This window comes from Lepisma saccharinum, chromosome 18 (assembly GCF_977018435.1).
Source record: "Lepisma saccharinum chromosome 18, izLepSacc3.1, whole genome shotgun sequence".
NCBI classification, from domain to species: Eukaryota; Metazoa; Arthropoda; class Insecta; order Zygentoma; family Lepismatidae; genus Lepisma; species Lepisma saccharinum.
The window spans coordinates 10377642-10405591 of NC_139246.1; the positions used below are offsets into that span (position 1 = coordinate 10377642).

The following is a 27950-nucleotide window of genomic DNA, read 5'->3' on the forward strand; positions in this document are numbered from 1 at the left end:
CCCTGGATGCGACGTACTTTGGTCCAAACGGCTTTCGACGAAGCCTGCTTCGTCAGAGAAGACACGTATTGGACCCAGCACGCCTTCTTACTGGCTCGAATGAGCTGACGGGCACGGGCACGTTTAATGCGGAACTGCTCGAGGTTTGCGGCAGTGTGGTTACTATTAAATCGATCGAGAGCATGATTGCGGTCCTTGATGGCTGCACCGATCTCCGCAGTCCACCAGGGGACTGGGCGTCGCCTCGCAGGTCCACTGGGATGTGGAATGGAGGTGCGTGCAGCATCATGCACTCCTGACACAAAAACATCTAAGGCGTCGATTGGTGGTAAAGTCGACGCAAGATCGACTTCAAGGTCCACTGCACGCTCGAAGGCTTCCCAGTCGGCCCGACTGAGATTCCAGTGAGGGTGGTGTTCACGTGATTGCTGAAGATGTTCGAAGGTAAGAATGAGAGGGAAGTGATCACTCCCACAGAGATCAGGATGAACACTCCAAGATGTGGTAGGAGCAAGGCTGGGACTGCAGAAGGACAAGTCCAACGCAGAATATGTGCCAGAGGAAGGGCTGAAATATGTGGGAGTCCCATCATTCAGCAACGTTAAATCTGATGCCTCACGGAATTGATCTGCAATTTGACCCCGGGGTTCTGTACGAACGGAGCCCCACAAACGATGGTAGGAATTAAAATCGCCCAAAAGAACTACAGGAGACGGAAGTTGTTCGAATATAGCAAGGAGGTCCTCAAGAGAGAATCGCTCCTCCCTTGTGATGTAGACACAGCACACAGATATTGGCTGTGGTAGATGGACCCGCACGGCGACAGCTTGGAGGGGGGTGGTGAGAAAGATTGGCGTTGAGTGGATGTTATCTCGAACACCGATTGCAACACCACCGTGTGCACGACGACCCTCAGGAAGCTTGTCGGTGCGGTAAAGCGTGTATCCGTTCAGAATCACTGATTCATTTGGACGAAAATGTGTCTCTTGGAGACATATAATGGCAGGGTCAAATTCAGATATTAGAATTTGCAGTTCCTCGAGATGTGTACGGAAACCGTTAAGGTTCCATTGGAGACAATAAGCCATAGCTGTAGGTGTGATTGTTACCTTTTAAGGCGTACTCTATTTCTAGGCCCTGTCACCTTGATAAATTCTTCATCCGCGGCTTCGTCCTGTATCATGTCCTCGGGTAAGGACACAGAGGGCGAAGGGGATGAGGGAGGAGGAGTGGGGGCGGGTGCTTTGAGCGCCCGCCGGGCAGCTTTCAGCTGCGCCTTAAGTTTCAGGGTGGTGGCCGCCACCCTCACTGGAGAGCTACTGGACTTGAGAAAGTAATCCTTGCTATGCACCTGCTTGAATTTCTTCTCTGTGGAGCGAGGAGTGGTTGCTGCTTTCCTCGAAGCAGGGCGGGCTGCTACGGGAAGCGTTGTAGTTTGAGTGGACACGTCGCTGGTTTGTACACCTATACTTCGACGGGTAAGAGCATCTGCAGCAACTGTAGCGAATGGCACAGGTAAAGTGGTGCGTATGCTTTCACGGAGACGTTGTTTTGCTTCGCCAGCAGAGATTTTCTCTGTGACGACCAACTCTCTGATTTTCTTCTCTTGTTGGAAAGAGGGGCAGTCACGATGCCAGACTGGGTGCTCGCCTTTGCAATTAATGCATTTGGGACCTGAAGAACAAGGTTCGGTCCCATGATCAGGCAGACTACACTTACCACAAAGGGCGGTAGTGGCCTTGCAGGAAGGCTGAGTGTGCCCAAAGTGCTGGCATTTGAAACATCGCATCGGGTTAGGGATGTATGGCCGGACTTTAAGTCTCAAATATCCAGCCCGTACAATATCTGGGAGAGTGGTCGTTTGGAATGTTAGTATAATCGAAGCAGTTGGCACAAGTTCTCCGGATTTTCGCGTCTTGATTCGCTGCACTGCGGTGACATGTTGGTCTGAGAGTGCTTCAAGGATCTCTTCCTCCTCAGCATTTAGCAGATCCCAGTGGTGAATCACACCTTTACTACTGTTAAGTTGACGATGGGGTTCAACATTAACAGTGAAGTGGCCCAAAGATCGTAACTTCAAAAGGTTGTTGGTCTGGCGATCTGTGCTGGTCTGGATAAGTAGATTCCCGTTTCTCAGCTTCTTTATTTCTGGAACATCGGAACCAGCGGCGTAGTCTAGCTGTTTCTTGATAAGGAATGGTGACAAGTCCTTCAATGTAGCAGCTCCGTGTTTCTTTGTTGTTGCAGAAACATCCTTACTATCGGTCTTCTCATCAATACTGATAACAAGGTAACGTGGCACGTTACTTGTCTTTTCCACTACTTGGAGCGGGCTCGAAGGCCGCGCTCGTTTTGGGGGTTTCCCCCCGTTTGAGTTGTTTTTTGTACCCATATACAAAATAAATTTATATAGGAGGGTCCATAAATTGTCGCCTCGACATGCCCTCTATGCCGAGGAAGGCCTACCCCCAAAAATGGAGGCTACTCGAGGACCAAACCGAAATCCCCGAGGCCACGTTCGCGACTGCACCTACCCCTGCAGCCAACACTGTCCCATCGGCACGTGCAACTCACACCTTGGGATAGGGGTTTTTTATCGAGGTTGTCTCCTCTAGCAGGACCCTTAGTTATAGGGAGGTCAAAGTTATGGAGATGAATGACGTGATGGAATGGTGAAAACGTGAGATATGGATGTGAAGAATGAGTGAAATGATGAGATGAAAATGACCTCCCTACCTTAGTTTCTTAGAGGGAGGTCAAAGATATGGAGATGAATGACGGAATGGTGAAAAACGTGAGATATGGATATGAAGAATGGGTGAAATGATGAGATGAAATTGACCTCCCTACTAAGCCCCCTCGCCCCGTCAAGGCAGTCCTACATGGAGGGGGAATAGCCCATTTATGTTGTTATCCAAGTATTAAGTTTATTTCTGTGTAAAGGAGTCAATTTTTGTTTCTCCAATATTAACAGCAGAATTAATCAATTTTCCCGGAATTGCATAACTCTCAGGATAATTCAGACCTCAGAAGGTGCCGCGTCGTTGAATAAACCCTAAATTTCGTGTTTAAGAGTTAATTTCGCTATTTGCAGTTCATTTCGCATTATTTCGTGACAAAATATGGTCACAAAATGCATCTCACACCTTTCAAAAACATGAAAAATTAACACTACAATGTGTTTTTTTTTCAAATTTCGTTTTTTCGTCAAAAACGAAATATGCATGCTCCTACTCATCCCCATGTTCGCAAAGCCAAAAGTGGTACAAAAAGCGAAGTAAAATATAGCAAAATCAATCACTCAATCAATATATTTTGAAGACGAAACCGTGCACATTAACAAGCAATAGAAACATTTGTACAGCATTGAATATATTCATATACATAGAAGCCTGGAAATTTCACAGCATCAGTATTCAGTGGACCTGTGATGTTCCCTTCCATCAGAAACTATACCAAGTCCATAAAAGATTGTAACCTTTTAAAAAATATATTGTCAGGCCAAGGATGTGGTACAGTGGAATGCACAAGTATTGCCTGGCAAATTGTCCATGACTATTGTGATTAATTTTTCTCTTTCATCCAACTACTTTTAGAAAATGGACAGCGTGGTCTAAAAGTATCCCTGATAGAGAAACAGGGAAAAACAACACAAGGGCAGGTTGTGGCAAAGACAAACATAGAATCGCTTCTCACTCTCTTCGCTGGAGAACAAGCGAAGTCGAAAAGGATTCCGATAAACATTCTAAGTGAAGCGGAATTGTGGCTTCAGATTTTGAAAACACTTTAAACTTTAATATAACATGCAGAAACCAACAAACGCATGAACTATTCTAAGAGAACTCCTGAAAAATCTACGCAAGCGGAGCTTACCTCTGAACTGTCTTTGCTAATTTAGTCAAATATATCACAAATAAAGTATTACTTGTATGTTCATTCACAAGTTATGAAAAAAAATAATAGTTACCCGGATACGCTGAAGCACTGATTTATATAAGCCTGCAATAATTCGGGAATGTGTGGAAAAGCAACATATAAACCATACGTTGTCCACTGCACAGGTTTGCACTGCTCGCAATCAAGAGGAACTGGCAAGCAGAGATACAACTATCACTCTCTCTGTGGTTATAGTCCTGTGGTATCGCAAGAAATCGTAGTCGCGTGTCTATATTCCTTTTCCGGAATGTCTGGAGTAAGAGAACGCGAACGCGTCCTGCGCGCACGTTGCGGTGTGTGCCTCGTCCAATGAGCGCGCGGAGGGGAAGGGTCGCGCGGGAGGGGGGACTCGACTGGTTATTCGCAGTCCAGTAGTTTTGTGGGAATTCTGCATTCAGGAGAGCGCCGCATAGTCTGGCCCCGCCCACAAGCTTTCGCCTCTGCGCGTCCCTACTCCAGACATTCCGGAAAAGGAATATAGTGAGCTTACGTCCAGGCAATTCGCAGATAACTGTTACTAATGATACCAGCTAGAACCTTGATTGGCTTGCGAAAGGAAGAGGGAAGAACGCACAGGCATTGCTTCAGAAATGCAAATTCTACCTGTGTTAAGTGTTATGAACATGACGTACATGGATGTGTGTGTATCAGTATATTCGAAAATTATCAGCCGGAACTTGCTATGAAGCCTTTGGGGAGATTTGCCTGTAGGCTATAGCCAGGCATGTATCTAGACATAAGTTCCGCGTTGGGGGAGAGGGGGAAGGTTCGAACCAAGTGTCTCAATAATAATAATATAATTCAATATTAATTAAAATATGTAAATTTATTAATATTGCATTCTTATTATTACTTCAATACGTAAAAAGATGGTTTAAGAATATAGATATACTGTATAACTAGGGACATTGAATTTTCGCGATGCGCGAAATCGCGAAATGTGAAAAAAAATGCAATTTTGAACATTCTGCACGTAACTACATCCCCAATGATGAAATATCCATGAATTTTATTCGCGAAGTAATGCGAAATGTGTGCTTTTCCACGAAATGGACGCTTTTTCGCGAAATAACCGTGAAATATCATCAAATTAAGTAGAAAAGACGCAAAAACCGGCAATCGAGGTTGAGCGCGCAAACTGTCGATTTATAACGAAACGTTTGCCTAAAGTTTCCTACCACTTGCAGCTGAAGAACGTTTTATCTTCGATCACATCAGGAAGACGCTCCAAATTGAAATTTCCCATGTACATAATCTCAGTTCAAAAACTTCGCTCCCTGTCAAGCTGCATTCCTTTCTTCCCCCGAATGTTTACTCAACTTCCAGTTTCATTGAACTTGCTAGCTGTAGCAGCGATAAGATTAGTCTGTTCCCGCACATCAAGGGAAACAATGGTGTGATTTGTGTTCAGTCATGAATGAATTTTGTTTATCATCATGTGATTTTCAACATGTGTTTGTGTATGTGCAGTAGTGATTATTTTATTTGTTGGACATCAAGGATATCCTTTAAATACATACAATGAATAAATTACTTGAGATATGCAATTTAGAAATGAAGTGATTTTGTGTTGATGTTTTCTTTTTGGTTGGACAGCAAAGTACTTGTGTATGTGTACAGTATATGAAAATGAAGTAGTTTATCAATTTATAGCTCTTTTGTATGTTGTTTCCTCTCAATGAAAAAGTGTGTGCCAATTATTTTTTTTCCACCGCTGGTATATACCGCTGATCTAACATTTTATTTACCGCTCTCCTGAGTTTTTATTTACCATAAATTTGTCTCCCTATGTATAACATATTTACTATCTAGCTTGCATGTACTTAAGATCGCCAAAATGTGTATAAAAACAAGGAAATTAATGTCAAATTGATAAAGAATTGAATATGTATTGAATAATAAAAAGGATGTTAGATCCAGTAGACAAAAAGTGAAGTCCCTGATTAATATTTTGTGCATAAGTAGTAGTGTGAATAAATCTTCTTCGATACTATCATTCAAAGCCGTATGATTCCAATGCAATAATATTTGCCTTCAAAGTTCATAGGGAATAAATAATCATCGATTATATAGTACAACAAATATTAAAAAGTAAATATTCATTATTTTATTTTAGTACTTGAGTCCGGACCCCTGGACCCCCTCCTAAATACGTCCTTGGCTATTCGCGATTAAAATTAACCGATATGCCATCTGGTGGGGCTTTCAGGAACTAGTCTAAGTAGGATACGTTGTGTTGAAGTCGTTTAAACCATGGGGAATATGCAAAAGAGTAAGATCTACTGTTCAGGTTTTTTGTGCTCTAAATCATTTTATGGGTCAGAACAAATGAAAAGTTTTCATGTATTTCCACCCCGTGGAATCAACAAAATAAAATTTGTAAATAAATCAGGGGAATCGTAATTGATTGACAGAAGATTGCCATCGGGAATAACACTGTAATTCGGCAAAGAAATTACGAAGATTGCACGAGTCTATTCACTTTATTTTTCGAGAGATTGCCATGAAAGTAAAGTTGTAAATTGTACTTTATAAATAAAACTTTTTCTTTTTCGAAAAGTCATGAAGCGTCTTACCTAATGCATTCATGTATTATGTATGTGTGAAATTTGGAACAGGTGCAAGTCGATTAAGAGAGAAGATGAAAATAGTTTGAGAATGAATTGATGTCAAATGTAACCAGAAAAAGAAAATGGAAATGCTAATGTTGCTGCTTCATTCAGTACGATGTCCTTTTTCAGTGAGGATAGCCTGGTCATGAAATCGTGAATATTATCGAGAAAGAACTGCAACGATATGTTAGCAATTTTCTCCTGCCAGCTTTTCAAGTATAGGTCAATTTCAATTTCTTTATTTTCAAATAATTTCCGAGAATCCCAACATGAGGTGCAGATGATACAGCACTGCATTGAAGAACCAGTGCGTAAACATTAGTTTCGTCTGCGTTTTCCCTGTTATTTTTGCCTATCATAATTAAATGCTTCGCTCTCAGCACAGCTTCACCTTCGTTAGAGTTCCTGGAATTCACATCGCATTCGCAATATTTAAAAATATCGCGTAATTTAAACGTTTCTTCTCCATAGCAGCCATGACAACACGCTGCTGTTTCGTACTACTGCTGAATGTAAACAAAGAGTTATCCTATTTAGAGCGGCCATATTGGAAGCGACACTTAAAGGCCTGCACAAGACCTGGAGCAGACCCGTTCGCGAGACATCGCTCCTGAAATGCCATGCAACCTGCGCAACACCCTCGCTTGAGCAGCTTGTGTGCCCACCTGCACAGATCGTTCCTGGCAGGCATGGTAGACCCGGCGGGTACCCGCAGTCTTACGATACCTAGTAGGTCTCAGTTCGTTCTTTCCATCAACTGCAGACCCCTCCCTCTACATGACGTAGTTGCTTCGAGTAGAAACTGCACCGGGCCCACACCGTTCTGCAGTGTTGCCAACTGCAATAGATTTTTACTACTTAAAAAAGGGAACTCGAAGCTTCGTAAGCCACATCACCAATGAAATGAGATTTACGAATGTTGCTACCCCCCCCCCCACACACACACACATTGAAATAGGTTTTCCGTGGCACAGGATCCATAAGTATATGTCGTAAACAACCATTATACGTAGCTATATATAGTGATATAGGACAGGACTGAAACATGTCACGTTCGACGCTGAGGTCGCGAGTCGAACAACACACTGTTCTACTGCGAACACCAGGGCCGTAGCCAGCCAGGGCCATTGCCGTTACCCTCGTTTGGGGGGGGGGGGGCAAGTACTTGGATAAACGTGCCAACAAGAACAATCACAATAATAGTAATAAAGTAGCATGAAAGGCATTATAATCCTCATAAATCACGCAAAAAGGGGGTAGAAGTCGGTTCTCACGCGCATTTGTGTTGAAACAGAGGATTAGAAATATTTTTTTTCAACACGTCAATTTCACATTAGCTAATAATGGAAAACAAGCACACAAACTGTTTTTGAAAGAAAGAAAGTGCATGATAAATGCATTCCGAATGTACAGACATATGGCATGTAAAATTTCCATCTACAATATTTTCTTTTCACATGGAGCGACGTATTACATAATCAATTCATCCAACTCGTAACAAACCAACATTAATAGCAAATAATATCACGGGCCGCCATAGCATTCTCTGTTTTAAAACTTTTCTCACTTAGATCGTTCGGCGCTCAGGGCCGACTCCCGCTACCCCTTTGCTACGGCATTGAACTTGATGAGACTGGATAATATTTTATAATATATTTCTACTTTCATAAAATTTGAAATCAAGGGGTTGCAATTACCCCTCCATTCCCCCTCTGCAGGTGCCCTTGGCCGTCTGGAAGGAAAATGCAAGAAAAATATGAAAATTAATTCCATCTTGAGTATCCTTTAGCCCTGCTACTCTTAAATTCTGCTAGTCTGTTTTTTCTTGTACTTTAATGTTTGACCCCCACCCTGACCCTTCCGTTAGACTTAATTTCCGTCCAAGGTTGTGAGCAATGCACCCTACCCCCTCTGGTTGCGCCACTGCGTGCCTGGTTAAGGTACCATGCAATGAAAAGCAATTAGTTTTCAGTGAGGAGATTTTTGTTTGCTCGATCATTCATTTAAATAATTGAAGCTGTAATACTGCGTGCATTTCCTGGCAATAAGATAAAAACTGCTTACGCTGAACTGAAATCGCTAAGTATGTAAATTCTCCTTGGAGGAGAGAGCTCCTCCTAGGACCTCGTAGGATTTACGAGCTACGTAAGTAGGCAACACTGGCTGAAGCTGTCCACGTGGTGATGAAACACCTGGAGCGACACGCTGCCGGAGGGCTGTTTCCTTCCAGCAGGTTTTGCAGGCGCCCGGGTCTTGTTGAATGCCCAGTTACCTTGTAAGCGCAGAGCGCCTGGAAGACGAAGAACCCGGGTAAAGACGCAAGTCGACTCGATGCCGTGGGCAGGCTAGCAGGTATACCTGTCCTCACGGGCAAGCGGGCAGTGGGTAGGTAAAATGCAGACTATGCTGGCCTCTAGAGAAGTTAGAAGTTCGTAGATAGACTTTTTAATAAATTTGTGGCCTTTCATGTGGTGGCAGATTGGATTTTGATAGCCAGATCAACAATGCGGTGGTATACGTCCCGGATTTTCAAGGACAATCCCGAAATTGTATCATTTGTCCCGGTGTCCCGAATATAGTTTCTTTGGAATGCACAAATGTCCTGGAATCGGGTTGGAAAGAAGAAATGATTAAGACTGTACTTCCCTGAACTTTGTTATATTTAAATGCGTGGACGTAATTTTAAAATGCTCATTTTACAAAATAATCTAACTCTACATTGAACCGCTCCCCCTCCGTAATACAAGAGTTATTGAGTTACAAGACGGTACAGTCAAGTGGATGGATACTGACGGTTAAAACCAACACCTAAGTGTATTGTTTTTATCGAATTTTAATGAATCATTTTTAATAAGATGTTCTATACTTTAAAGTTTACAAGAGCATGCAATTAGTGCAAGTTAAGTACCATAACAAAACTGTTCATAATAATAATAATAATGTCAGCACAACCCAAAACAAAAGATAGCCTAGGGGGGTCCAGAAGTCCCGATTTTCAGAGAGAAGTACAGGGAAAGTGAAAGACCGAAAGACATAAGAAAAAGAAAGAGAGATAGGGATAGCTACAAAAAGGAAGGAAAGATAAAAAGAAGATAGAAATAATGAAAGAGAAAAGAGTGAGAGACGGAGAGAGAAAGTGCGAGAGAAGAGATAGAGAGAGAAAAATATATTGGAAAAGAAAAAGAGATAGAAACAGAAAAAGAGATAGAAAGAGAGAAGAGATAGAGAGAGAAAAATAGAGAAAAAGAGATAGAAAGAGAGAAGAGATAGAGAGAAAAATAGATAGAAAGAGAAAAAGAGGGAGAGATGAGATAGAGAGAGAAAAGATTGGAAGAGAAAAAGAGATAGAAAGAGAAAAGATTGGAAGAGAAAAAGAGATAGAGAGAGAAAAGATTGGAAGAGAAAAAGAGATAGAGAGAGAAAAAGAGATAGAGAGAGAAAAAGAGATAGAAAGAGAAAAAGAGGGAGGGATGAGATAGAGAGAGAAAAGATTGGAAGAGAAAACGAGATAGAAAGAGAAAAAGAGATAGAGAGAAAAAGAGATAGAAAGATAAAAAGAGATAGAAAGAGAAAAAGAGGGAGGGATGAGATAGAGAGAGAAAAGATTGGAAGAGAAAAAGAGATAGAGAGAGAAAAAGAGATAGAGAGAGAAAAAGAGATAGAAAGAGAAAAAGAGGGAGGGATGAGATAGAGAGAGAAAAGATTGGAAGAGAAAAAGAGATAGAGAGAGAAAAAGAGATAGAGAGAGAAAAAAAGGGAGACATGAGATAGAGAAAGAAAAAAGATTGGAAGAGGAAAGGACATAGAAAGAGAAAAAGAGCGAGAGAAGAGGTAGAGAGAAAAGAGATTGGAAGAGAAAAAGAGCGAGAGAAGAGATAGAGAGAGAAAAGAGATTGAAAAAGAAAAGGAAATAGAAAGAGAAAAAGAGCGACGGAAATATATATTTATGCGTGAGAGAGAGAAATATCTATCCCCTTCTAACATATCCCTTATTTTACCTCTGAGGACTCTTGTTTACAGTGTACATATTTTAATTTCTCTAGGTCCAAGGGTTTGGCTTGTAAATGTATCAAAATTTTAAGTTCCACTTCACCCCTTAGAACAGAGTTCTCGTGAAACGGTTTTCCCATAACAAGCATCTTGAAAATCAAATCAATAATACCGGGTGTCCATAAAATCCCTTTACAACTTCAAAAATTCACTACAAATGCAAATGATGAGATATTTGAGTGATTTTTTTATTCTACTCGTTTACTATTAAAGTTTGTACTAATAGTCAATTTGTGTATTTCAGGTAACATAGTGAAGAAAGAGAGATCCTCGAAAGAAAAATGGCTACTCCGCAAGAAAAGGCACAATGTGTGGCGTGGTTCATTGAAACAACATCTGACACTCAGACTCAGCGAAACTTCAGGATTACGTATGGGAAACAACCACAAGCACGTTCACCAATTCGTGAATGGCACAGGAAATTCATGGAGACCGGTACAATTTTGGATAAAGCAGGAAGGGGAAGAAATTGAGTATCAGAGGAAGACATCGAACGTGCAAGACAAACCTTTGTTAATTCTCCAAAGAAATCCATTCGCACTGCTGCCAGACAGTTACAGATACCACGATCAACAGTACACAAGGTCCTTCACCACAACCTGCGATTGTATGCCTATAAAGTGCAACTGTTGCATGCCATCGAGCCCATTGATAAACCGAAACGCAAAACTCTTGCAGTGGACATGCTTAATCGAATATCGGAGGATGCAATGTTCCTCAAGAGAGTGTGTTTTACTGATGAGGCAACATTTCATGTTTCCTGTAAACTGAACACGTACAATACGAGAATATGGACCCCATTCGACAATGGACCTCAAACGAGACAGTCCAAAAGTGAATGTGTGGACTGATGTTCAATCGAATCATTGGTCCATGAAAATGTTTACCTTGACCTTTTGACTGAATATGTGACACCACAAATGGCTGGCTGACCTTCAACCAATCGTTTTTTCCCAACAAGATGGTGCGCCACCACATTGAGGATTAAATGTTCGTGACTTCCTGGACCAAACATTTCCCGGTAGGTGGATTGGACGGGATGGCTCTATTCCCTGGCCACCTCGTTCACCAGATATAACGCCCCTAGATTTCTTTCTATGGGGCTACGTTAATGACACTGTGTACCGAATAAATGTACGGAACATTACTGACCTCAAGCAAAGGATCACTAATGCCATTTCCACCATTGATGAGGCAATGTTAGAGCGGATATGGCGAGAAATCGATTTTCGCCTTGACGTCCTTCGTGCAACCATGGTGCCCATATTGAGGTTTATTAAATTATGAAAAAAAAACTTCAATATATACTGCTACTATGTGACAAATTTCATACAATTTTCTCTTCGTATGTGTTTGGAATAAAAGCTTGAAATTGTAGAGAGACTTTATGGACACCCTGTATATTAAACAGTTTTCCGAGTGTACATAAAAATACCGTCGTCGATTTCCTAATTAGTATTAACTGCAATTTTTCGGTGCTTACAATGCAACGTGACAATGAATATGAACATGTACCAAATTAATTTAACGATGTCAGATTTCATTAGGACCAACGTTTGACAACTAATCTAAACCTCATTTTTTAGCCAACAAATCTAGATAAAATTAAACTTTACTGTTTATGATTATGACAATGTATTTATTAATATTTATTTTCAAAGGTACATATTCATTAATGTATAAACTTTTTTTAAGAAGTAGAAATGTATTTGTGGGTAAAATTATTGGGATTGGAATCTTTTCTTAGTGGCTGTTTACGTAGTAAGAGGAAGATTTCTATGTTCAAAGGTTAGGGCTGTACAGTGTGATCCACTAGTATTACTCGATTACTCGTCAAATTGTCCATCACTATTTTCATTTTAATTTTTCCTCTTACATCTTGTGTGTTTTTAAGCTATGGATTTTTATATATGCTGGTGTAGAAGTTGTCAACAGATTGCTTTGAGTTTTCTTTTAATTGTTGAAGCTCTAATTGGGTCAAATAAAGTGCACGAACACGGTGATGGACAATTTGCATGGTAATACTCATGGATCCCACTGTACGTTGACGAGTCAGTGAGTGGAGACAAACGTTTTTTATGTATTAAGATTTAGTCACTTTTGTATGAGTAATTTTTAACAATCGCGAAGCCAAATAAACAATCATGTGAATTTGCAAGGGTTAAGAAGAACTGGAAAATGAACAGTTATTGGAAAACGATAATCAATACCAGGCGAACATGACCTTGTCGGTGCCTCCCACAACTAATAGGCAAATTGCTTCAGCGGCAATGACGTACATGAAAGAAAAATCGAAGTCAAAGAACACTGCCGAATTGAATACAGAGAAAGTAAATGGGTTTTATATATACACAACGCATTGATCGATGCTTTAACCCCCAAGCATTTTTCTTTTTCATTGAAAAGCGCTCTCGTCCATTTTATATGTAGGGATGTTTCAAATTATTGTGAAGTCTTGAATCGAAGTAAAAATTTAATATTATTTTTTTCTGGTCGTGTTCCTTCTTGAATTATTTAGTTATTCGTTATCATTATTCAATTACATGTTATTCTCTTTTAACATTTTCAGATCAAATCAGTGAAATGGCGTTTCATGCCCAAGTGAGCCTAATTTAATTACATATTTAACTCATAAGTACATATATTTATGCCCTTCCCGATGGCGTAGTGGTAACGTCGTCACCTTGTAATCAAGGGGACGCGGGTTCGATACCCCGTGGAGGCACATAGTGGTTCAGATCCCACTTTAAACTGTAGGTCCAGTCCCGATCAGCCTATATGTGCATAAAGCGGACTTAAACCAAGATCTGAAAACTCAAATACATATGTTAATACCAGTCCCGTAGCCAGGAATTCCTTGTAGGGGGGCGAAGCTAATCCTAGAGGGGGCAATTTTTAATATACGGTGTCGCATTGGCAGATATAGCAGGGTACACAGAGGCAGTTGCCCCCTCCCCCAAAAGAGATAAGTAACAGAAAACGGATGATATTTTGAAACTGCAACGAACAAAAGAACTTCGAGCAACATTAAATAGCAATATTTCGATAATGACCTTTCCAGATTGCCAAAGAATATAAAGTTTAACATATCTACTGATATTTACAGGTCGATAATGTTAATAGACTTAATATGTACCAACAACTTTGGGCCTCTCTGCAGAACTGATTAAGGGAGCCCTTTATAAATCATGCTTCATAATGATTCCCTCTAGTTTCCAGTATGCAAGATTTTTACTCACAAAGGAATCTAACGAGAAGCAAACAACACCATTGCGTTGTGTTATGCAAGAAAAATCGAATTACTTAAATAATAATGGTTATATATTACCTACACTTTGATGAAATGTGTAAAAACTTGTAGTACATTTTTTTGTACTTGCTAAAACATTAAAACATGGGCCCCTTAGTCCACCACGGACTCTATTTCCTTCAAAGGGGAGAGACTTGCATCACTACAGACAATGTTTGCCTACTGGTTACGTTAACTATTTTGCAAAATATTGTGTGAATTGTATTATATTATAGTTGAAATACATGTATTTGACACCTGACAAACAAATAGGAATCTCTTGAGTGATCAATGACTTCTTGGATTACAGTATCATCATTAATATTTCATATTAAGTTTCATAGAAAGAAATTGTTTTAATACGGTGCAACAATTTTACGGGGCGCCATGGCATTCTCTTTAACATTTTCTTTCATATAGATCGTTTGGCTTCCAGGCTCAACTCCCGCTCCCAGCTCTGAACTTTGACTATAACAGCAGTCAGCGAGCGAAGCGAACAAGAAAATTTTACGAAATGTATTTTTATTTGTATAAAATTTGAAATCGAGGGGGGACAATTGCCCCTCTGTATCCCTTGCAGGTGCCCTTGGCCGTCTGGTAGAAAAATGCAAGGAACACGTAAAAAATAATTCCATCATGAGTATCCAATTGCCCTGCTATTCTTAGATTCTCCTAGTCTTGTTTTTTTGCTTCCCCTAGAATGGACTTCAGTCCAAGGTCAGGGGGAGGGGACTAAATTGTGAGAGAAAAAAGGTTCCTGTCTTGTTACGGAACTCAATATAACCCTTTAGAATGCATGTGTTCCTGGATCTTTAAGAATTCTAGGGTTGTTAAAGATCCAGGAATTGTAAATAAATTCAATTCCCGTCCGGGAGAGAAAATCAGCAAGTGTAAATGGGTTCTAGACCGTAAAGAACCTTTTTATGTTTAAAGTATCCCAATTCGGTCCAGGAACCTTTTTCCGTCTCAATTTGAATACGGTCCAGGAACATTTTTTGCGGATCAGTTTAACTCTCAACTACAGCTGTGACGTCCCACGGACTGGAGTGTTCCTTTTGCTTCTTACCCCGCCAGTACTTTTGACCTTGTGGCTACCTCTCTTTCAGTACCTTCCTCAACTTCAGTGTGCTGTGAAAGCGTGAAGGAAAAGGTTGTAGTATCTGCTTCTGTGGTGGTCTATTTATATACTGCGGTCCCGCGGACGTCACGACTGTGTTTGAGGGTTAAATAGGGTTTAAGTTCCACATAGAAATGAAACAATGCGTAACTTGGACCGAATTTAAATTGTGCGAGAGAAAAGTTTACGGTCCCGCAGCGGAACCCATTAGAATTTATGCGTTCCTGGGCCTCTAACAACCCTGCCTATTGGGCAACGAGTTGCATTGCTACACCAATTAGCCTAGGCCTGGAATTCAGCATCTGTGATCGTGGCTACGCAGCTCGTGCAGTTAAGACCTGCTCCTCTAACATTGACCGCTGACCTTATCGCCCCATCCCACCTGTCGAAGGTTAAGTTAAGAGCAGGCAAAGGCGAGAAAAATGCTCACAAACGTGTTGCATTCGTCAGGTAACGTAGAGAAGGATGGCCCTTTCGACCCACTTCTCGCTCACCTGCAGCTTGGTTACGGGAGTCTTGAATCGTCCGATCCAATACGCAAGGCGTGAGAAGCGACGTGCGTACAGCCTTGGATATCTTTTCCTGCAGTCCCGAGCCCTACTTTCGCCGCTAAGAAGACCTGTTCTGTCACGTGTATGGCCGAGAAGAGTCAGTTCTTGCTCTGCTTCGTGCTGGTGTGGTTGTGTTGTGTGATGAAGTTGCACGGATCTGTGGAAATCGAGGTGCTCCATTGTCGTTGAAGTCAAACCCGGATCGAGGCTTGGTTTGCAAGAATGGCGCTGCGCACGATGAGGTAGGTACTTGCTGGATGACGTAACGTGACAGTCAAGCTGTCATTGCTGCCCTTAACGTTTCGAATCGGAGCTTGTGATTTGACAGTTTACGTGATCAAAACAAGCTCGGCAAGTTTACTCCAACGAAAATCTGTCGTTATATGTTTGACACGATATCACCACCCAAGCTTAATCGTAGGGGATTAGTCGTGACGAATCTTCTCATGAAGGACGGTACAGTAGGATGCATAAGTATTACCAAACAAATTGTCCATCACATTTGAAGACTACAGGGGAAAAAGGAGGCAAGTCATTTTTTTCATAATTGTACAGAATAGCAAATTTAAAGTTTGAAACCAAATAATATTTATTCTTATTGATGTATGTTCTTCATTACATGTATGAAGCAAGCGTATATTTCTTTGTATGAAAATGAAATATGAATGAAATTGATTCAAGAAGAGTACAAAAGTTATGACAAAAACTTTCTCAATGTAACAGTTTACAGCATTATGAAGTGGTGCACAAATTCATTTGTTCAGTTTTAGGCAGTGCTGTTCTTATTGTTTCTGCCTCTTAGGTCCACGTGGCAGGTTTGTGTAATCAACCTGAGTCTCTCTTGGGCAGAACACTTTCAATTCCTGAAGATCTTTGAACTTTTCGTCTGATATTTGTAGAAGTCCCTCATAAGCTCTAGCAGGGTGTAGAAATTCGTTAGAAGAGGTGCAAGGCTTCTGTTTTTTTCTTCTTGCGCACGATTGTGGAAATCCATGCTGCATTGTAGTGTTCCAGATGCATGATCACACGGTTGTTACTTTCGTAAAATGACTTACCTCCTTCTTCCCCTGTAGGCGAAATCTTCAAGATTAAATTTCTCAGTGACTAATCTCACTGTTGCTCTGACATTGAGTCCACATAAACTTCATCATTTAAGCTACATGAATCTGCTGTTAACTCAATTTCGACAATTTACTGACTTGCCTCCCCCTTGTAGTCTTCATTTATTCTCTTTGTTTTAAGTTAAAAGAGAGCTTCAAAAAGTGAGACAGCTTCTGAACTACATAAAACAAAAACAACCTAGGCTAGAAAAAAACATTAACGAAAGTAGGCATGGACAATTTTCCGAACAATACTTGTGCATCCCACTGTACCGAGAACGAAAACGAGACGCCGGTAAAATCAAGACATCGAACCGAGACGCCTTAAGAGTTTCGCGTCGTTCTAGACATATATATAGTGCTCGATGTGAGAGGGGAATGCAAGGGGATGGTATCCCCTCAACTAGCAAAATTTTCGTAACTCATCCGGTCGGCTGTCTCATTTTCACCATGACAAACCAGAAGAGCAGCGGCGTGAGGTGCATGTAACCGGTGTTACCGCAGGTAACAGCAAAATGTAAAGAATTAAAAAGTTGCTTCAATAAAATGACAACATTGTTAAATTCGTTAACCAATAGACTTGCCGTCGAGTAGATATTGCGGAGGACATCTTTTTTCTGCAGCCGACAGAAGCGAAGAGGGAAGCCGTAACGCTACCCTCAAAAGGTAACAAGAAGAGAAGGCGACAATGCAAAGGAAGAGCGGGGAAGACTTTGGGGCAAGTGTGTTCAGGGTCAGGGGTTATTCATATGCCTGTTTAGGGGCCCAGTTACCGGTGAGACCTGCCGGACACAGGCCAGTGTTGTCACATTGGATTAGCAGAAACGAGCTAAATCCCGCCTGAAATGGGGATACGATTTCTGTGAGGCAACTAGAGATAGACTGTGAAGCCAAGGCTGGCTTGAACTAACTACAACTGAGACCAGTTAGATATTTGACGAAAATGGAGCGATCTTACAATACCGGACCCTTTTCTGATTTCGTTCATATTTCACATACTCACTAATTAAGGGCTCCTAATCACGAATCTGAAATTTGGTGCTCACGTGTTGAATTTGCAAAAAATGGGGGTCCGTGATCGCAACCGACAATGCACGATTGCTCATTATTTACGTGTTTCCAATACTGAAAGAAAGAAATTACAACCCCAAATTGTAACTATGTTTGCCTAACCTAACCTAACCTTACCGTGAATGGTTTGTGGGGCTATGCGTGAATGGTGTTTGGGGCTATGTATGAATGGTGTGTGGGGCACCCTAAAAAAAATCTGTTTCGTAGCACTTGAGCGACAAATTATAACTACAAAATCGTGATCAAGTGTCCTAAAATATTGAATATGCGAAATATGAACGAATGGGCTGTATTATTAATATGTACCCAACTAAAATTTACTAAGAAAAACTTAGGAAAGAAATAACTTTATTTCCTACCTTCAAAGTTGCAATCTTCCTTACACCACACAGATTACTAACTTCCGCCATTCTTGCGTGAAGTAATTCGCAACAAACATGGTTTCCATTTTTGTATACGGAGAACGATCGCAATAATTGAAAAGCTTATTTTACAACTTCTACACGTCAAATAACAATTTCAACACGTTACCCCCACATGTTAACCTCGGATACTTCATCGGGACTACGTATTTTGTGAGTATAAGAAGTAGGATAGAAATTACATTTAATTTTTTCAGTATTAGAAACAAAATCTTCCGGTAAATAATGAGCGATCGTGCATTGCCGGTTGCGATCACGGACCCCCTTTTTTTTCGAAATTCTAAACGTGACCGCCAAATATTAACTGCAGATTCGTGATTAGGAGCCCTAATTATTGAGTATGCGAAATATGGACGAAATTGGAGAAGGGTGGTATTGTAAAATCATACCGACGAAAATATAGTTCCTTGCTGCGATTCGTGATTTGGACAAGCCTTGCTCCAAAATACTAAGTTGGCAACAACAGTACGTACAGCTGGGCTTCCCTTCCACATTGACTGTCACTGGAGGAGCAGAGTCAATGTCAAAAGTCAAACTGACCCTAGGTGTGGTTATTCTTCTTCCCCTTTACACCGCAATTGCAAAGAAACAGAGATAAAGAATTAACAAGGTTCAACCACTATTCATTGGATATTCGCGGTAACTGTCTCATAAGTGGTAGTTCTTGCTAGGAGTGTGTGTGGCTAAATTACTGTGCGGATTGAAGAAAAAGAACGAGATGAACAAAAATCTAGATTTTTTGGGGGGTGTTGGGATGAACAATTTTGAAAAAGCCACGCCAATGCACAAGAGCATCCTCACCATCTAGCCCAAAGGCTCTACTAAACATCTCTTGAGCTAGCAATTTCCACTTCAAGCGCTGCTTACATAACATAGAATGTAAGGTGTGTGAGAATTTGGTGCCGGTTCCGATTGTGTGATGATTTTTTCATGTTGTACACCCAACGGCAAAAGTACTAGTAGGCTAATTGTCCATTACTATTTTCATTGTCAGTTTCCAACAATGTGATGATTTTGAATTATAAATGTCAATAAACAGAGTGAAACATCTGCATCGTATTGCCAGAACGTATTCATGTATTGGGCATGGATTTTCAATTCTGCCAAATGTGCCAGTAAAGTGATGCAAAATCAGAAAAAAAATGCTAACCTTACCACTACAGCTAGTATGAATAATGTCTTCTGCCGATCTTATTCTTGAGTTGACTATATGACGATTTTCTCCAGAATAAACGCCGTGCCAAGACGAATAGGTAAATAGCACAATTATCATAATTTGACTTTAAGGTGCGTGACAGTTTCGTTCTTACTCCCCCCCCCCCCCCAATGAACCTTCCCAAGCATGCGACCACACTAAATATCAGGCAATAAAACATCTTCGAAACCCGTTCCTATATCTTCGGCTACTGGAAAAAAAACAAAACATTATTACCTATCATAGATATTTTGACCCAACAGGTCAAAGGAAAGTGAGTGTAGCATTTCTACAAAAATGTGCAAGTCACTTCCTTTGTGACTGTAAATTGTAGTTTTAGTGCCAAACTAAATCTATATCAGGTTGCCGTTTATGGCGGCTGTGAAATTCTGGTCCTTATGAACATGATGGGGAAAAATGCGCATATTGGATAATTTGATTGGTTGGATTGGGTTATTTACGTCACTTTTCTGCAACTTTTGGCTAATCGAGAAGATAAGAATTAATGGAGATAAGATTAGATGGATAATCACCAAGCTCCTTACAGAATTATACTGGCTGCGAGTCCAGACGCCAGTGTCTAGCTAGTCTGCCTAATGCAGTCCACGGTGGAAGTGATGTTGACTTTAAGAATAATCAAAACAATTGTTATTGATATTATTAATGAACATAAGTTAATACTTATATTCAAATTGCGGAATGTATATAGAGTGGGCTTTTATGAAGGGTTGGAATTATAGTACCACAACACTTCTTCTATCTAAACTAACCTAACCTCACACTAATGACGTCACGTCAGCCAATCGGATTGCTTAAAACTGTTGTGGCAGCAATTACTACCTATGAAGGTACTCGTAATATTAATCTTGCTTCCACGTGGACTGCATTTTTACAGGCTAACGAGGCTCTGCCGTATGGAGTCCTATGTGGTACTCGTGTGCTGTCCATATGTGTATTTGTAATTATCCCTTCATCCATTCCATCTCACAATTTATCCTCATCTTCACGATTAGTCCAAAGTTGCAAAAAAGCGAAATAAAACAAATCAATCAACATTCAAATTTATTAGATTATTGTATTGCTCATCTGAATATTTATCAGATGGTAACTGTTAAAATTTTGCAATCCTTTGTGGTGACTGCACCAGAGAGGGAGCAGTCTGCCATCCATTATCCCTCCCCCCTATCGTCTCCCAGTTACTCGTAATAAAAAAAACCTGCAAAACTAAATGCTATTCCATCTGAAGAACTAAAGTTTATATTAGGCTACATGTGACTTCCACTCTATGCCTCCGCAATCATTATTTTCTGACGCCACACTGATCCACATGTAGTGAATTTTCTCTTCGAGAGGTTGGCAACACTTGGCAGAAACTGAAAACTGGAAAGAGCACCCGCGTCCACTTTCCAAGGAAGAAGAGAGGCTCGCTGACCGGAAGATATTGCCCTGGGAGAGTCTATCAAGGTTACTGGGTCGAAAGCCAATTTGCTTCATCTCGTCAAATGCAGGGACTGCGTTTCTGGATTGAATAGAAGTGAAATATCGGTCAACAACCCTTAATTGGTCCTCAATTTTTTTTATCCAAGGTTCTGGTCTGCGTTGGAAAGCTAGGTGCTATGTCCCGACGTGGTTCAGAAGTTTTCTTGGTCAAGTGCTTCTATTATTTGAAGTCGCGTTGACGCATCTCGCTCCTCAAGACCCATTACTGTTGTTTTCTTTCCTTTCAGCGTTTATGGACCGAGCACTACTTGAATTAGAAGTGGTGGACACCGGTCTACATAAAGGAGGCGATGGAATTCGATTCACTGACCACGTAACACCTACAAAGTGAAGGACAAAGCTCTTGCACGTCAGCACTGTATCAACAGATGACTTCGTACTGGTGTAAAGTAAGACGCTTTGCGCTACTACTCAAGGAGTCTCTGGTTTAAATCGCGGCCTGACTGTTCTTTTGTGAGTACCTCTTCATCAGTTTCGTCATTATCATCACTTCTCATCTTCGCGATTAGCAAAAGGTGGCAGAAAAGCGAAGTAAAATATACCAATTAACCAATCATACGAAATGTGGTAATTTTGACTATTTTTTTTGTTAACTCTAAGCAAAAGTGTAAGATTACTTTTTTTCTGCTGGCCAATGTGTTTCGTATTAAATTTAAAGAGGCCTGTTCGATTACAAGAAACTACTATTCGGTTATTCAATGGTAGCTCTATTCTATGTGTGTATATAATATAGGTATGACTTAAGATGACCGGACCTCTCTCCGATTTTCTTCATATTTTGACATACTTACTAATTGATGCCTGCTAATGACAAATCTGAAGTTAAAATTTGTCGGATACGTCTAGAAATTGCAAAATAATTGCGAACCATTGACGTGTTGTTAGGTTAGTTTCGGTTAGGTTAGGCAAACATAGTTAAAATTTTGTGTCGGGGTAGTATCAGCAATATACAACCTCTGACAATAAAGTTCGGTGAATGATCCTGAATATCGAAAGTAGACGAATTCTTTATGAAACCTACCTTACTGTCCTTCGAAGTAGTCCCCTCCCATGGCTATGCACCGTTCAGAACGGCTGTACATGTCCTGGAAACTTTTAGAAAAGTCTTCTTTCGGGATGGTGTTCAAGACCCTCGTCACGTTCCGTTGGATGTCCGGAATATCCTCAAATCTCGGACCTTTCAAAGCGATTTTGAGGCGTGGGAAGAGAAAGAAATCTGGAGGATTCAGATCCAAATTTCTTGCAATGCATTGCTACAGAGGATGAGAGCTGGTGTGTGAGGTACGACCCTGAAACGAAACGCCAAAGCATGGAATGGCGTTCTTCTACATCACCCTGTCGGAAGAAGGTCAAGGCGTAAAAATCACGCATCAAGACGATGCTTATCACTTTCTTTGACAGTGAAGGCATGATCCACAAGGAATTCCTGCCGGAGGGAACAAAATTTTTTTCCGCCTTGGCCTTCTTCCGACGGGGTGATGCAGGAGAACGCCATTCCATTCTTTGGCGTTTCGTTTCAGGGTCGTACCTAACACACCAGCTCTCATCCTCTGTAGCAATGCATTGCAAGAAATTTGGATCTGAATCCTCCAGATTTCTTTCTCTTTCCACGCCTCAAAATCGCTTTGAAAGGTCAGAGATTTGAGGATATTCCGGACATCCAACGGAACGTAAAGAAGACTTTTCTAAAAGTTTCCAGGACATGTACAGCCGTTCTGAACGGTGCATAGCCGTGGGAGGGGACTACTTCGAAGGACAGTAAGGTAGGTTTCATAAAGAATTCGTCTACTTTCGATATTCAGGATCATTCATGAACTTTGTCAGAGGTTGTATATATTTCCTTGTGAAACAAAAAAAATCGCGAAAATCGACTGTTTCCATTCCGAAAACTAACGCCTTATTTTAGCTTATTTTGCAATTTCTATAAGTTTCCGACAACTTTTAACTTCAGATTCATGATTAGGAGGCCTCAATTAGTGAGTATGCCAAATATGAAGAAAATCGGATAGGTGTCCGGTCATCTTAAGTCGTTCCATAATATATTCCAGTGGCGTCGATTAGGTGGGACAAGAAAGGCAATTGTCCCCCTACTTTTTATCACTTTTGCCCCCGCACTATGCTACACCTTATCTACCATGGGAAAGTGACGTGTTCTTAGCTCCCCAGTTTTGGAACCCAATCGCCGACACTATAATATATGTATGTATATTCCTGAATAATTGGAGGGGACATGCCTCCTCGACCCCCTCCGACGGCGAAGAGAAAATCTCAAAGGTCACCAATATCGGAAAAAGACCGGAAACGATTTTGTTTACATCAACAACTACTTGTCACTCCAAGGTGAAAACCCAGCCCACAGCAACCATTCTATGGCGGAGAATATCTTGTATACTTTGTGTGAGAGGTGGCATGTCCTCATATCGATTCCCAGCTAAGCCTCTCTTCTCGCTCGTTGCACGTATCTTCCGTACCAACCATTTGTCACCCATTACTGATATGGGAGGTGACATGCTCCATTCGCTTCCAGAGACTATCTAAGTCTTTCGACGGAGTTAAGACACATCTTCTATTCCATAGAGAATACGGGAACTATATGCACTTGGCCTGGAACATCGTTTCTCCACCTATGGTGCGCGACCCACTGCTGGGTCCCGAGGGGGTGTTTGGTGGGTCGCGACGTCGGGCTTGAAAATTTATTTACTGTGTCTTAAAAACCTATTACATTTAAACTACTAAGATATATTGCTTTAACAATTCTAATTCAACCCGTGTTGTACGTAGTCTAAACTCTACATTTCTGTTATTCGCGCTTGACCATTGCTTTTTAGCCGGCATCTCTCGATTTGAGGATGTGTGTTTACTTAGAGTAAATTAGTCTTTTAAATTACATATTTACTTTTCTAGAATTAAGTATGTGTAATTTGTTTAAGAAAGCGTAGAAGATGACTTCTTAAAGTACGCGATGTTGACAAAAACATGATTATAAACTAGGTGCACACCCCTACAAGTAATTCTGCCGGCGCCCATGCTTATGGGTTCCATGAAGTGTAATATCCTTCAAGGTGGGTCCCGGACTGAAAAGGTTGAGAAAGACTGGTCTAGAAATAGTGAAAGAAATGTGTTCTCTCTCTCTCACACACACACACACATACATATACACATATATGTTCAGTGACTCAGGACAAGTGTGATCCATTGCTTGAATTATTATACGGACGAGAAATAATCAAGATTCAGACAAAGCTTCTAGAACATGAAATAAAATCCAAAAATATATTCTTTGCTAACACTGACAACGTTATTTACAGGAATAGGTTGTTCAAGAGCCATTACTGCTAACATTGAGAACTTTATTTCCAGGAAAAAAGGTGTTCAAAGACCATAGAAAAGTCTCACATGTCAGCAGCCTTAACACAAAACCACAGGCTGTGGAATATCCTGTGGTAATCTGTGATAATCGGATTGTATTGAGCTGGAAAGAACGCGACAATGTCAATAATAGAATTTTCGCTTCAAAATTTGATTTTTTAAAGTTTTTTTTGTGGATTCACTTTATGCACAGATAGGCTAATCAGGACTGTTGACCTACAGTTTGAAAGTGGGACACGAAACGCTATGTGCCTCCATCGGCTATCTAACCAGAGACCCTTTGATTACAAGGCCACGACGTTATGCTTTTTACGTGTTTTCTGCGAAAATTTAACCCTTTGACGATCTGTGCGTATCTGATGACCACCTTGGCGGAATGGTTAGCACAGCGCACCGTGACATCAGGGGTCTTGAGTTCGAGTCCCAGTCTGGGCGTGGGTGTTCTTTGTATCCCCTTTATCAATTTCGTCATATCATCGCTCATCATCATCGCCGCGATTAGCCAAAAGTGACAGAAAAGCGACGTAAAACAATTAAATCAAAATATTAATTTGGATATTTGTTATTCTTTAATATACGTCGCGAAATAACGCAAATTAATATTAATATTTTAATATTAATTTAATATTAATATTATTTTTACATAAAAAAATCAAAGTACATTGTTAAAGTCAGTATTAAATTTCAATTTTTCAAAGTGGGATTCCGAAACACCGAAAATTTGCCTTCTTAACTTACCCAACACTTTATTGTGCTTTCCTCAATTTTTCGACCGAAAACTTCACGTCCGCAAAGCTGTTCTTACACGATTCAATTATTGAAACAGATCATTCAAAGCCCAACAGGTCTGAAATAGCGTTCATACAAGATGAAAGGAAAAAAAATGGCAACATTTTGCCGAAATATTAGTGTTGCTCACGACAGGAGACGACACTTTTTTACAGGGTGAAAAGGAAATTTCAATTTAATAACTCATATAAACTTACTTTAATTTTACATTAACTAACATTATTTACTTTAACAACAACAAAACAAACTACTAACAAACAATACTAACAAAAAATATACTTTTATAACTTTCAATTTTAGAAAATTGTACTTTTAAAACTTTAACTTTGGCGAAACCTGCAATATAAATTGACGATAAAACCGATGAACACTTGCTACGAGTTCCGCTTTTCTAACCTATCTGGTAAAAGTTCGATTCAAAAGAGATTGTCACGCTTCATCTATTGCAGTTTTCTCGGTTTAGTGTTTGTTGTATATTTAGTGGCCGATGAGATGAAATACAGGGTGAGGCAGTCAAATGGGAAGATTTTTAGAAATCACGAATAATAGAGAGCAAATATTAGTTATTTTTTTAACATGAATGTACTGTACATGAGTGGAAATTACTATACCGCGTTTGTTACAACCTGTCCCGGTTCCCGCGCTAGCTGTTCGCTGGCTTTTCTCCGTGCTGGGGAAAGTCAAAGCCAGGCAGCCAATTAAAATACGCAACGTCGCAACAGCGTCTACGTAAGCGCCTCTCTTCTGGCTCCCATTCGCTCCTCGCTGCCCAGCAGATGATTTTTTCCTCGTTTCTCATTGGCACCGAAACTGTCGAGCGATCGCTAGCGCGGGAAAGGGGACAGGTTCTAACAAACGCGGTATAGTGTACCTAAAAAATATTCATTTTTTGAACATGGTGTCAGTAAGATGGCATTCTCGGAGTCTGAGTAAATCCGCCCATGACGCTTCGTAGCATCTCCAACGGAATGTTGTGGATCTCTTGCCGAATTCGCTCCTTCAAATCATCCCTGGTTCTTGGAGGGTTGTCCTTGAATACTTTGGATTTGAGGTAACACCAAAGGAAAAACTCAGGAGCTGGCAAGTTAGGTGAACGGGCAGGCCACGGAATATCGCCGAATCTGCTAATGAGACGACAAGGAAATGCGAGTCTAAAGCACATCCATAGACACTCTGGCAGTATGGCTAGTTGCCCCATCTTGCTGGAAGAGTGTTTCTTCATCTGGGTCATAGTCATCGAGGGCAGACAGGAAAAATATGTGCAAAACCAAGGACGTCAGCTTACTGACACCATATTTAAAAAAAATGGAACATTTTTCAGGTACACTAGTAATTTCCACTCATGTACAGTACATTCATGTTAAAAAAATAACTAATATTGGCTCTGTCTATTTCTTGTGAATTTTTAAAATCTTCCCGTTTGACTGCTTCACCCTGTAGTTTTCGAAATGGAAGGTCATTTCTCAATTCTCACAAAACTAGGCCTTAAATTTATATATATTTTTGTCATTAAACCTAAACTTTCTCACTTTTCCAGAACTAAAGCAATTGAAAATCTTAAGCATAGAAGGGACAGTAAAAACGCATGTAAAAATAACGATTTTAAATTAATAACACAGAGTTTTGACATAACACCGAATTGTAATAAAAAATCGAAATTTGGGGGAAATAAAACGAAAACTTTACGTCTCTACCCATGACCATTACCTTTGCATCGTGTTGTACTCCTCAGGATGTGCATGTTAAGATAAGTGGACGAAAAGAGGGGGGGGATACACATTTACCGCTTACAACCTGGTAAGGTGAGGCACGAATCTCCCACTCCTCGGCGCAGGTGACGAGAAAATCGAATAATTACCGTCTCCAGCCACCGTGTTCGCTTTTCCGTTAGGATCAGATGTTCCCAGCGCATTCCTCCTCTCTGCCGGCGCAATTAGTTTCCACGGGGACCCGTGTAATAAGACGAGACGGTGACGCAACACCTTGGTTGAGTAACGTGATGCGCCTCTGGGGGATGTAACAGACTTTCGCTGCAATGAAACTCGTATGGATTTTCTCACGCAGAACGGAGAGAGCTTCGTTCAGGGCAAGTGATTACTACAGAGGATGAGCGTCTTATTGAACCAGAATCTTCGAGGCATCAAGGAGTGGTTTCACCAGAAGGCATTCACGTGCCAACCTCACTTCATCCTGGACTGCATTCTTGCAGTCTAACGAGGCTATGGCGTCTGGACTAATAGCTAGTATAACCAGGCCCGTAGCCAGAATTTCATTTCGGGGGGGGGGGGGGCTCATTCCTTATCAACATGGGCGTCGCCAGAAATATTTGTAGAGGATGGTCAGGCACATAAAGCTTGATAAGTACAAATAATAGTGACAATAATAATTATTGTAATTTTACAATAATAACTATTATAAATTATAAAAATACACTATCTACCAAAAAGTAATTGGGCACCTATAATGGTGGATAATTTAGTATCTAATTTGAATCATTTAGTGGGACCACTGGTGGTTGTTCGTGGCACAATGAACTCACAGGCATACTGTACAATACTACACAATGAAATGCTCCCAACCTTGTGGCGTTTTTACGGAATGGACCCCTGTTACTTCCAGGATGACAATGTTAGGTGGCATGTTTCGGAATGCAGTGGTATGCCGACAACAATGTTCACCGATTGGTCTGGCTTGCACAGAGTCCTCATCTCAATCCCATAGAACACCTTTGGGAGGCATTGGACTGGCGGGTGAGGTCTCGGGAGATGCGACCAAATTCCATTGTCCAACTGAGTGAGATCTTGCAAGAGGAATGGCGACACATTCCAATGGACGTCCTCCACAAACTAGTCGAGAGCATGCCTGACAGAGTGGCTGCTGTTATAGCAGCAAGAGGTGGCTCCACGAGGTTCTAACAGGGTTCGCACCACCAGACAACCATTTTGTACA

The 27950-nt window shown here is 40.8% G+C and overlaps 2 protein-coding genes across 4 annotated transcripts in view; one reads left to right on the forward strand and one right to left on the reverse strand.

Moving 5' to 3' along the window:
• LOC146002380 (solute carrier family 35 member G1-like) overlaps window positions 1-27950 on the reverse strand; it is a 176070-nt gene that overhangs the window by 16933 nt on the left and 131187 nt on the right. The gene's annotated exons all lie outside the window — the stretch shown is intronic.
• Window positions 15456-27950, forward strand: part of LOC146002379 (carbohydrate sulfotransferase 1-like) — a 157719-nt gene continuing 145224 nt past the window's right edge. The window contains exon 1 of the mRNA XM_083140111.1: window positions 15456-15797. Coding sequence (XP_082996237.1) covers window positions 15778-15797 — 20 coding nt within the window. The 5' untranslated portion in view covers window positions 15456-15777. The remainder of the gene's footprint in view (window positions 15798-27950) is intronic.